General features: G+C 41.3%; 1 protein-coding gene across 10 annotated transcripts in view; it reads left to right on the plus strand.

The window, feature by feature from the left end:
* osbpl8 (oxysterol binding protein-like 8) overlaps nt 1-12,296 on the plus strand; it is a 416,034-nt gene that overhangs the window by 231,476 nt on the left and 172,262 nt on the right. For all 10 annotated transcript variants that reach the window (XM_043708791.1, XM_043708786.1, XM_043708784.1 and 7 more), the window contains 2 exons: nt 2,278-2,358; nt 3,071-3,172. In XM_043708791.1, the coding sequence (XP_043564726.1) occupies nt 2,278-2,358; nt 3,071-3,172 (183 nt within the window). The remainder of the gene's footprint in view (nt 1-2,277; nt 2,359-3,070; nt 3,173-12,296) is intronic.

Consider the following 12,296-nt stretch of genomic DNA (forward strand, 5'->3'; position numbering starts at 1 on the left):
GTTCGCCTGAGATAGAAATAGAAAGGTTGAGGAAGGGGAGGGAGGAATCTGAGACTGTCCAGGTGAATTTGAGGTCGGGGTGGAAGGTGTTGGTGAAGTGGATGAACTGTTCAACTTCCTCGTGGGAGCACGAGGCGGCGCCGATACAGTCATCGATGTAGCGGAGGAAAAGGTGGGGGGTGGGGCCAGTGTAGTTGCGGAAGATGGATTGTTCCACATATCCTACGAAGAGACAGGCATAGCTGGGGCCCATACAGGTGCCCATGGCTACTCCTTTCGTTTGGAGGAAGTGGGAGGATTGGAAAGAGAAGTTGTTCAGGGTGAGGACCAGTTCAGAACCGTATTAAATACTGATCCCACCACATGGTGTCCCTCATGGCCGATTTCGCCCCAATTCAACATGCGTCAATCCTGGAACAGCTCACCACTCATACTTATCTTGGAATTCACTGTTATCCCTTGTTCATGCACCACCTTTAAAAGCCTGCTGTGTACCCGAACGAGCAGTGTCAGTCCATAGTTGTCCTGTTTGGTTCCTGATGTTTGCCCTGGAAATGGCACAAAGGTGGTTAGAGGTGTGGGGTGGGGGAAAAGCAGGTGGGTATTGACACCTACTGTGCAGGTAGAGACATGGAGGTCCCGCTGGACAGAGTTCCTCAGACACAGGGCCTCCTCTTCCCCCAGGATCAATAGTGGAGTCCCTGGCACAAGACCTTGGCACTGAGGTTAAAGCAATCTCCAGCATCTGTAAAAAGGTCAAGGACAGTCTCCGCTCCATCCATGTCAGTGCCACCATCTTCCCTCTGATACTTCATACTCAGTTAGATCTGCTATTATACTCATCTCCAACCAAAGCTTATGCTCTGCCGCTCTCACTGTTGCCTCTAATATCTTCCTTCATTTGCTGCTACTCATCCCAACACGCGGCACCACTAACTCTGCATGTCCTTTGCACTGCTCACTCATTCACTTGGGACACCTCCCCACCTACACCCACAGTAATAACTGTGCCACCCATTTTAATCTTCTGTAATATCTGTTCCTTTCTCATTCCAAAAGGAAAGCAGCCCCTATTTGGACAGAAAGAGTCATGAGTGCCTGATTTCAGCTCCTCTGCTGTTATGTGGAGAGGAAGTGGGTTCTGATCACCCTGAGTGGTTGGCTGACTGTATTTCAGAGAGGTAAAAACAATGACTGCAGATGCTGGAAACCAGATTCTGGATCAATGGGATCATCAGGAATAGAAGGGCTTTTGCCCGAAACGTCGATTTTGCTGAAGCTCCTCGATGCTGCCTGAATTGCTGTGCTCTTCCAGCACCATTGATCCTGACTGTATTTCAGACCTGCTCTCTTCCTTTGTGACTACACTAAATGGCAGAGCAAGATTGCAGGAATATGATCCTGGGATCTCTGGCTGAGGGAACAATACACAAAAAAGCTAGACAATACAAGGCAGGAATACTCTGAGCATCCAGATAGGCTGAGGGTGAGTGAGGGCTAAGACAGCAAGTGAAGTGCTTGGAGAAGCAGTTTGGTCCAGTCTGTCAGCTGGGGGTATGTCCCTGAGTACACCATGTCCTTGCTGCAGCATTACAACAAAGGTCACTGGTACAGTCTGAGGTGCAGCATTGAAACGTGGAGCTGTCCTGTAAGTAGATTGGGGATATGCCATGAAAGTTCTTGGGCTGACATGACCATGGGTATGGAGAGTTAAGTTATTGTTTGGCATGATCCAATTGGATAATAAATCTTTTTGCTGTCCAATCGATGTCAGGTGGCATGCATCACAGGATGGATGTGTTATCTTATGGCTAAGACCCCTGTCACTGAAGATTCCATCCTGAAATTCGGTTTGCGGTTCAGAATATATCTGTTGTGCTTTTGCAATGATTTCATTTTTGAAGTTTTGGCAAACTGAAAACCTTTCCAAGTTACTCTTGACATTTGTGCAGTTTTCAACTTTTGTTTTAAGACACTACATCATATTTGTTTCCCTTGCTAATTAACTATTGTCTTTGTTAAATGTATTTTGACATCAACTTGACTGTTTATATCCTGATTCTTTTAAGTTCTGTATTGATCTATTTTAGTTTTAAACTTAAATGAAATAAACATAGCTGAGCAGATAGTGGGAAGAAAGTGAAGGAGCTTTTCAGTGCTTCCACTTAAATGTGTCAGTGCTTGTCTCTGAAGACCTGTGAGCTCAGCCATTACCTTTTGCAATATATGTTTGAAAATTCCAATCTTTGTTAATCATGTTAATTTATGTTGTTACAGTCAGAATCTAAGCTTTACAATGGAACAGAAAAAGATCTTGTCTCACCTGGCAGTAAACTCACAAAAAAAGAATCTCTTAAGGTAACTTAAGTTATATGCATCATATATGATAGCACGTGTATTGTTAACTATAAATAAATGTTTTGTTTTGAAGATTGATAATGAACTTGGAAGATTTAGTCCAAGACAGTTTTCTTGAATTATTTACTCTTGCCCTATAACATGCCTCAGGCTAGGTATCTCTTGAGTACCAGTACAATGGTATTTCCAAACACTCACTGAAGTGAGTTTCCTTGGAGTCTTCTCAAGAGCTAGAGCTTGGGTAAAGAATGATTCCACTTACTTTAAGCAGAACTCAAACCAGTAGAGCAATGAAATATTCACTTCATCAATCTGTGATTGTTCATACCCAGTTGCTTGAGGTGCAAGGATGATGATTACTATGTGTCATATTTCACCTTGAAAGTCAAGGCAGTAAATCATTTGTCAGTTCAGTGTAATAAAGCACAAGAATAATGTATTATCTCACTCTTTTTGTTGAAATGTTAACCTTAAACTTATCTATATGTATTATCCCTTGCCTTGTGTATATACAGTAGTGACAAACAATGAACAATCTTGTTACTGCTACTCATTTTGTTAATTTAGCTGTACTAAACTGCATTGACTTCAGTTAATAATAAATTCACAATTTTGTGGAATATTTAGGGCTTGTCTGGTTTCAGGAGGCCTGCATGTATAAATCTTATTAGTTTTATTGGTTTTCTTTATTAAACAGATATTATAATTGCAGGTTCAAAAGAAAAATTACAGAGAAGAGAAAAAAAGAGCCACAAAGGAGTTGCTCAGCAGTATTACTGATCCCTCTGTAATAGTGATGGCAGACTGGCTGAAGGTGGGTGTGATAGGAGCTCCAGCTGATGCTATATTAACATTTGTTAGTTGCTTCTCAGAATGTGAATGTTGATCAGTTCCTTTTGCAGATTTAATTCCTCAACTAAACCCAACAGTGTCAGTGATAGATATGTCAAAGATATTTATGTTGTGGTAAACCTGTTGTGCAGAGATATTCATGTTTGTTCTTTTCATGCCACATTTTTTCCAAAGCCTTGTTTAAATGGAAATGATTAATGGTGAATTTGCATTGAATTAAACACAACCCAGTACACGTACCAACAGATAAAATAATTTTAAAAATAAATGTTCTCTTTAACTTGAATAACTTCGAATTGAATGTTGTGAGATGTACAATCAGGGGAAGCTGTGGAGTAATGGTGATGTCACTGTCGATTGCCATGAAAACGCATTTGGTTCATTAATGACCTTTTATGGATCTTTTATGACCTTGAATTCGAACCCAGATACCAAGAACATTACCTGGATGTTTGGATGAATCATTTCGGAAGAATATCACTAGACCATTGCCTCCTCATGGCTGCTGGCCATAACAGCAATTGCTGTCCATTCCAAAGTTGCCTTTTGGAAAACCAATATTAGTTTGGTTTTCCAACTGTCCTTACCTGGTCTAGTGTGCATGGGAGTCCAAACCCACAAGCAGTATGGTTATCTCTTAACTGCCCACTGGGCAATCAGGAATAGGTAACAAATGCTGGCCTAGCCAGTAACTCTCACATCCCATGATCGAATGAAGATTAAAAAAATTCCAAAATTTCTCATCTCAATCAAGCAACTTACAAGTTCCTATCCAAAGCCAGATCATGTGTATTTTTTCCTGTGTTTTTCTTTTCTTCACCTTATCTATTGCTCTGGAGGTCAGTTTTGAGTCCCAAGCAATCATCAGAACTGGAAGGATTGAACACACAGGACCTGTAAAGGAAATATTTCTCCATTTCTGCCTTTCCAAATCTTCACTCTGATCAGCTTTCAAATGTTAAAACAAAATTCAAAAGATTTCTTCAGAAATCTGAAGGCACACATGGTCTGGTTCTCTTATTAAGAATTGATGCTTGGTCCTCTCTCAGCCTGCTGAGTTGTTAATCCTGGTGATTGCTGCTCAGTGTGATCTCTTCTTTCCATGACAACATTAGGCTTCAGGTTAGTAATGACAGAGTAGTGTTGGGATCATTAAGGATTTGGATCAGGGTCAAATGCGATTGTGTTCTGGTGCCAATAGTCTTTGACATTTACTTCTTTTTACTGTCATTTCCCTTGAGTTCATCTACAGATGGTACCAGCTTACATGGCAGAACCTTGCCTACCTGAGGCCCAAAAGAATGTGCTCCAAGTCCTTGTCAGAAAGTTGTTCTATGCATTGTAATTCCAGGGCTAGTCCAATGCTTCAGGGACACCGGTTCAAATCTCACCACGGCAGCAGTTGACTCTTAACCTCCCTCAAAAGGCAACTTTGGAATGGACAGCAATTGCTGTTATGGCCAGCAGCCATGAGGAGGCAATGGTCTAGTGATATTCTTCCGAAATGATTCATCCAAACATCCAGGTAATGTTCTTGGTATCTGGGTTCGAATTCAAGTCAATAAAAATCTGGAATTAAGAGTCTAAGGATGTCCATGAAACCATTGTCGATTGTTAGAAAAGCAAGTTTGAGAAGATTTGTAGGTTCTGTAAGTTGGGCTTCTGGATGTAGGTTTGTAGATGTTTTCAGACGTTTTGTCACCATACTAGACATTCCAACCAGAACTCTATCAACAAATACATTGACTTGGATCCCATTTACCACCCCCTGAGAAAAAGAACAGGAAATGATGTCACCATAGGAAATGACACCACCAACCCAAGGAAACCCAAACATATAAATAGAAAGCAGGAAACACCAGCTGTGCTTCGTCTGGAGGCTCACTGAAGATGTTACCTAGTATGGTGACGAAACATCTGAAAATGAACCTTCCAGCTCAGCAAGCAAACCTACATCCATTGTTAGAAAAGCCCATGTCCTTTGCTAATCTCCTTTAGGGAAGGAAAATGCCTTCCTTACCTGATCTGGTCTACATGCACCAAGGAATTATTTTAAAAAGTAGGGAAATTTAACAGTGGAACAAATTTAAAAGTTTTGTATATAAATGCATGAAGCATTTGAATCAAAATTAATGAGTTAATAGCACAAACAGAAACCAAAAGGTGCGATTTGATAGCGATTACTGAGACATGGTTACAAGGAAACCAGGTCTGGGATTTGAATATCCAGGGATACTCAGTATTTCGGAAAGATAGACAGAAGGGAAAAGGAGGTGTTGTAGCCTTGCTGGTGAAGGAAGAGATCAGTGCTGTAATGAAAAATGACATAAGCTCAGGAGATCAAGATGCAGAATCAGTCTGGGTAGACATAGGAAATAGCAAAGGGAAGAAGTACTTGGTAGGAGTAATCTATAGGTCCCCAAACAGTAGTTCTCCAGTGGGGCTCGGTATAAATCAGGAAATATTAGTAGCTTGCAAGAAAGATATGGCAATTATCATGGGTGATTTTAACATGGACATTGATTGGAAGAATCAAATTGGCAAGGGTAGCCTGGAGGCAGAGTTCATTGAATGTATTAGAGATTGTTTCTTGGATCAGTATGTTGTGGAACCAAGCAGGGAGCAAGTTACTCTAGATTTCATATTGTGTAATGAGGAAAGATTGATTAATGGCATCATAATTAAGGATCTTCTCGAGAGTAGTGACCATAGTGTGATAGAATTCAACATTCAGTTTAGGGGTGAGAAAGTGACGTCCCACTGTAATGTTCTGGAATTAAACAAAAGAAATTACATAGACATGAGGATGTATTTGACCCGAGTCGATTGGGCAGGAAGGCTAAATGGTAAGACAGCAGGATGGAAAATTGGGAAACTTTCAAACATAAACAAAAGGATACTAAAACAATTAATAAAACGAGCTAAAGTAAATTACAAGAGAACACAATATTAAAAAAAAGCAAAAGCTATAATTGTACATATATATCCTATTATATATAGGTATATAAAAGGGAACAGAATCGCTAATGTGAATGTTAGGTCCTTGGAAGATTAAACCAGAGAGTTAATAGTGGGGAACACTGAGATGGCAGAGATGCTGAATCAATACTTGGCCTCAGTTTTCACGGTGGAGGACAATAGTACCATTCCTATTGCAATAAGCAAGTCAGAGGCAATAGATACGATAGAACTTAAAACAATTAACACCGATAGGGAAAAAGTACTCAGCAAACTATCGGGATTGAGGACAGACAAGTCCCCCAGATCTGATTACCTAAATCCCAGGGTATTAAAGGAAGTGGCAGCAGAGATAGAAGATTCGTGGTTTACAATATTCCAAAATTCTTTAGACACAGGAAAGGTTCAAGTGGCTTGGAAAATGGCAAATGTAACACCTTTATTCAAAAAGGAAGGGAGGCAAAATGTTGGAAATTACAAACCAGTTAGTTGAACATCTGTCATTGGGAAAGTATTAGAATCAATTATCAAGGAAGCAATATCAGGACATTTGGAAATTCAAAATGATATTTAACAGAGTCAGTATGGCTTTATAAACGGCAAATCATGTTTGACTAATTTACTAGAGTTCTTTGAAGACCTAACAAGCAATGTGGATAATGGGGATGCTGTATGTGTAATTTTTTGGACTTCCAGAAGGCATTTGATAAGGTACGGCATTAAAAGTTAATTCACAAGATTGGTTCATGTGGGATTAGGGATAATTTATTAGCCTGGATAGATGACTAGCTGATGGACAGAAGAGAGAGTCGGGATAAATGTTTGTTTTTTCTGGATGGCAAGATGTAACTAGTGGGATGCCACAGGGTTCAATTCTTGGACCCCAGCTATTTACAACCTACATTAACAACTTGGATATGGGATAGAAGTCTCTGTAGCCAAATTTGCGGATGACCAAAAAATAGATGGGGCGATAAATTTGCAATGTGGAAATGAGAACCTTATAAATGGATAAAGATAGAATAGGAGATTGGGCCAAAATGTGGCAGGTGGAGTTTAACGTGGTTAAGTGCAAGATCATGCATTTGGGTCAAAAAAATGGGAAGGTAATCTATTATCTTAATGCGGAGAGACTTCAGGGTGCTCCAGTGCAGAAGGGATCTAGGTGTACTCATTCATGAATTGCAGGAAACTGGCATGCAGGTACAAAGAACAAAGAAAATTTACAGGCCAGGAACAGATCCTTCGGCCCTCCAAGCCTGAGCCGATACAAATGTACTGTCTAAACCTGTCGGTCAATTCCTAAACATCTGTATCCCTCTGCTCCCCACCTACTCATGCATCTGTCCAGACGCATCTTAAATGAATCTACTGTGCCTGCCTCTACCACCTCGGCTGGCAAAACGTTCCAGACTCCCACCACCCTCTGTGTGAAGTACTTGCCGCGTGTATCCCCCTTAAACTTTCCACCTCTCACCTTGAAAGCGTGACCGCTCATTATCGAATCCTTCACCCTGGGAAAAAGCTTGTCTCTATCCACCCTGTCTATACCCTTCATGATTTTGTAAATCTCAGTCAGGTTCCCCCCTCAATCTCCTTTTTTCTCATGAAAATAAACCTAACCTACTCAACCTCTCTTCATAGCTAGCACCTTCCATACCAGGCAACATCCTCGTAAACCTTCTCTGCACTCTCTCCAAAGCATGCACATCCTTTTGGTAATGTGGAGACCAGAACTGTACACATTATTCCAAATGCAGCCAAACCAACGTCCTGTACAATTTTAACATAACTTGCCAGCTCTTATACTCAAAACCCCATCCGATGAAGGCAATCATACTATATGCCTTCTTGACCACTCTATCCACCTGTGCAGCAACCTATAGGGTACAATGGACCTGCAATCCCAGATCCCTCTGCCCATCAACTTTTCCCAAAGCTCTTCCGTTCATTGTATAATTTACTGTAGGATTAGACTTGCCTAAATGCATCACCTCACATTTGCCTGGATTGAACTCCATCTGCCACTTTTCTGCCCAACTCTCCATCTATCTTTCTCCTCCTGTATTCTTTGACAGTCCCTTATGCTTTCTGCTACTCCACCAATTTTCATGTCATCTGCAAACATACCAGCAGTGCCCTCTTCCAGATCATTTATGTATATCACAAACAACAGTGACCCCAACACTGACCCCTGTGGAACACCAATGGTCACCTTTTTCCATTTCGAGAAACTCCCTTCAACTACTACTCTCTGTCTCCTGTCGCTCAACCAGTTCTTTCTCCACCTAGCTAGAACACCCTGCACACCATGTGACTTCACTTTCTCCATTTGTCTATCATGGGGAACCTTATCAAACACCTTATTAAAGTCCATGTATATGACATCAACAGCCCTACCTTCATCTATCAACTTGGTCACTTCCTCAAAGAACTCTATTAGGTTGGTAAGGCACGATCTCCCCCGCACATAACCATGTTGCCCATCACTGATAAGTCCAATTTTTCTAAAAATAAATAGATCCTATCTCTCAGTACCCTCTCCAGTAACTTTCCCACCACTGACATCAGGCTCGCTGGTCTGTAGTTACCCGGAATATCCCTACTACCCTTCTTGTACAGGGGGACAACATGAGCAACCTTCCAGTCCTCCAGCACCTCACCTGTATTTAAGGATGCCACAAGGATATCTGTCAGTGCCCCAGCTATTTCCTCTCTCACCACCTTCAGCAACCTGGGATAGATCCCATCCGGTCCTGGGGACTTGTCCACCAAATTAACCTCAAGCCTACCCAACACATCTTCCCTACTTCTGCCAATGTGATCCAGACTAATCAAACTTCTATCTCTCATCTCAAGATTCATGTTCCTCTCCTCAGTGAACACTGATGCAAAGTAATCATTCAGAATCTCACCAATTCTCTCAGGTTCGACACACAGCCTTCCTTCATTATCCTTTAGTGGACCAATCCTTTCTCTAGTTACCCACTTGCTTCTTATGTAAGAATAAAATGCTTTGGGATTCTCCTTAATTCTGCTTGCTGAAGCTATATCATTACCCCTTTTAGCCCTTTTGATTCCTCGTTTAAGACTGATCCTACTCTTCCGATATTCCTCCAGGGCCTGTTCTGTTCTTAGCTGCCTAGATCTTATGCAGCTTCCCTTTTCCTCTTGGCTAGTTGTACAATTTCTCCTGTCATCTACGGTTCACGAATCTTGCCCTTCCTATCCTTTGCCTTCAACAGGACATGCTCATCCTGCACTACTTTTAACCTATCTTTGAAAGCCTCCCACATCTCAAATGTGGACTTCCCTTCAAATAGCTGTGTCCAATCCACATTTCCGAGCTCCTGCTTAATTTCGATATAATTGGTCTTGGCCCAGTTTAGTACTCTTCCCTTAGGACCAGTAGATAATAAAGCGAATGGAATGTTGGTTTTTATTGCTAAGGGAATAGAATATAAAGGTAAGGACATATTGTTGGAATTATACAACGTATTGGTGAGACCGCAGCTGGAGTATTGTGTGCAGTTTCAGTCCTCTTATTTGAGGAAATATGTAGTCTCATTTGAGGCAGTTAAGAGGAGGTTCACCAGATTGATCCCAGAGATGAGGAGTTTGTTGTATGAAGAAAGGTTGAACAGTTTAGGCCTGTAGAAGAGTGAAAGGAGTTCAAATTGAGTATTCAGGATGATAAAAGATATGGATAAATAGACATGGAGCAGATGGTTCTTCTTGTGGGCCATTCTAGGACAAGAGGTCATGGTCTTAGGATCAGGGGCAACAAATTTAACACAGAGTTGAGGAGAAACTATTTCTCCCAGAGGGTTGTGAATCTGGGGCATTCACTGCCCCAAAGTGAGGTGGATACTGGGACAGTGAGTACATTTAAGGAGGGGTTAGACAGATTTTTAATTGGTAATGGGTTGAAGGGATATGGAGAGAAGGCAGGAAAATGGGAGTGAGGAGCACATCAGCCACGATTGACTGTCGTACAGACTTGATAGGCCGAATGGCCTAATTCTACTCCTATATCTTATGAACATGTGATTCCAGACCTACAACAATATGGTTGACTGTTAACTGCCCTTGGGAAATTAGGGATGGGCAGTAAATGCTGGCCCAGTCAGTGATACACACATCCTATGAGTGAATTTAAAAAAGATTGACTTTTGGAAGCAAAATCAGTTTTAATTCATTAGCTAGTGCTATTCTGCAATCGCATGAGGAATTAGTTCAAGGAAAATGAAAGACAAATCAGTCGAGTTCTTTGTCAGTGGTGTAGTCATATTCTTTGGAACATGTCAATTATCACCCTTAGGACAATTGCCATTCCTCTTCGGGTTATTGCATAATGGATGCAAATTCCTGAAAAAAGGCCATTTAAGTATAAGTGCATTTATGTTTGATTAGTTTGTGCAGCTTGGTATTTCTCAGAGTGCTAATATAGAAAACCATACCAAGTTCACATGTTTGTGAAGTATCTAAACTGAGAGATTGCTTTGCTATTATTAAATTTGCAGAACGATGAAGTCTTTAAGTTTGGAAAAGCCACTTGCAGAACTTGTAAAATTTATACTGGGTACAGCAGCATTGTTGCTGGATGTTGTTGGATTACTGATTGAGGAGGCATGAGTTTAACAGCTTGAGTTGTATTACTGGACTCGTTCATGAGACCTGAACTACTGCTTTGAAGGCATGAGTTCAAATCCCACCACAACAGCTGGGGGTGATTTAAATTTAATTGTTAAATTTGAAATGCAAAAGCTACTTTCCATAAAGGTGACCATGAAACTAGCAGATTGTCATAAAAATCCATCTGGTTCATTGGCTTCCTTTATTGGAGGAAAGCTGCCATCCTACACAGTCTGAATGTGAATTCAGACACCACAATGCTGTTGTCTCTTAACTGCTTTCTGAAATGACTGAGCAGAATATTAAACTACTATAACAACATTGACTAAGAATGAAATTAGACAGGCTACCTGCATGAGCTTGGCACTGCATTTATCGAAGCGCACACAGCTCAGTTGATCCTGCATAGTCCTCTTGATTAACATCTGGACATTTGTGCCAAACTTGGGAGAACTTATCAATAGCCAACTCAAACAAGAGATTTACATAATCATAATCTGAGAATCAAACCTTTTCGGCAATTTCCCTTGACATTTTGTCCTGCAAGTGGGACAGGAAAACAGTCAGGATTGAGTAAAATGTAGAACAGGCCTTTGCCTACCAACTCTGTGCTAACCATGATGCCATTCTAATCCCACCTGCCTGCTATGGCCCATATCTGTTTATCTGTTGCCTGTTTGTGTGTCTGTCTAAATGCCTCTTAACATTACCATCTTGTTTGCTATGACCATCTCCCTTGCAGTGTGTTCCAGGCACCGGCCACCCACTCACCTTAACCTGTGCCCCCTTGTGTTTGATATTTCCACCTGGGAAAAAGACTCTGTCTATCGACCCTATACACACCCCTCCTAAGTTTATATAGTTCTATCAGGTCAACTCTCAGCCTTCGGTGCTCTAGCAAAAATAACCCATACTTGTTCAACCTCTCCTTATAGTTAATGCACTCTAATCCAGGCAATGTCCTAGTAAACCTCTTCTGCACCTCTCCAAAGCCTCTACATTCTTCTTATGGTGTGGTGATCAGCACACTACACAATACTCCAAATGTGGCCCTAACTAAAGTTTTACTGCCACATGACTGGCCAATGTTTAAACACAATGCTCTGATGACATTGGTGAAACCATTTTTAGAATACTACGTTCAATTCTGGTCTCCTGCTATAGGGAGGATGTTGTGAAACTTGAAAGGGTTTGGAAAAGATTTACAAGGATGTTGCCAGGATTGGAAGGTTTGAGCTATAGGGAGAGGCTGAATAGGTTGGGACTTTTTTTGCCGGAGTGTCAGAGGCTATGGGGTGACGTTTTTCGAGCTTTATGAAAACATGAGGGCATGGATATGGTGAATAGCCAAGCTCTTCTTCACAGGGCTGGGTGGTCCAAAACTAGGGGGAATAGATTTAATGTGAGGGGGAAAGATTTAAAAGGCACCTGGGGGCATCCTTTTAGCGCAGAGGGTGATGTGTGTATGGAAGAGCTGCCAGAGCAGGTGGTGC

The sequence above is a fragment of the Chiloscyllium plagiosum genome, chromosome 19 (genome assembly GCF_004010195.1).
Source record: "Chiloscyllium plagiosum isolate BGI_BamShark_2017 chromosome 19, ASM401019v2, whole genome shotgun sequence".
NCBI lineage: Eukaryota > Metazoa > Chordata > Chondrichthyes > Orectolobiformes > Hemiscylliidae > Chiloscyllium > Chiloscyllium plagiosum.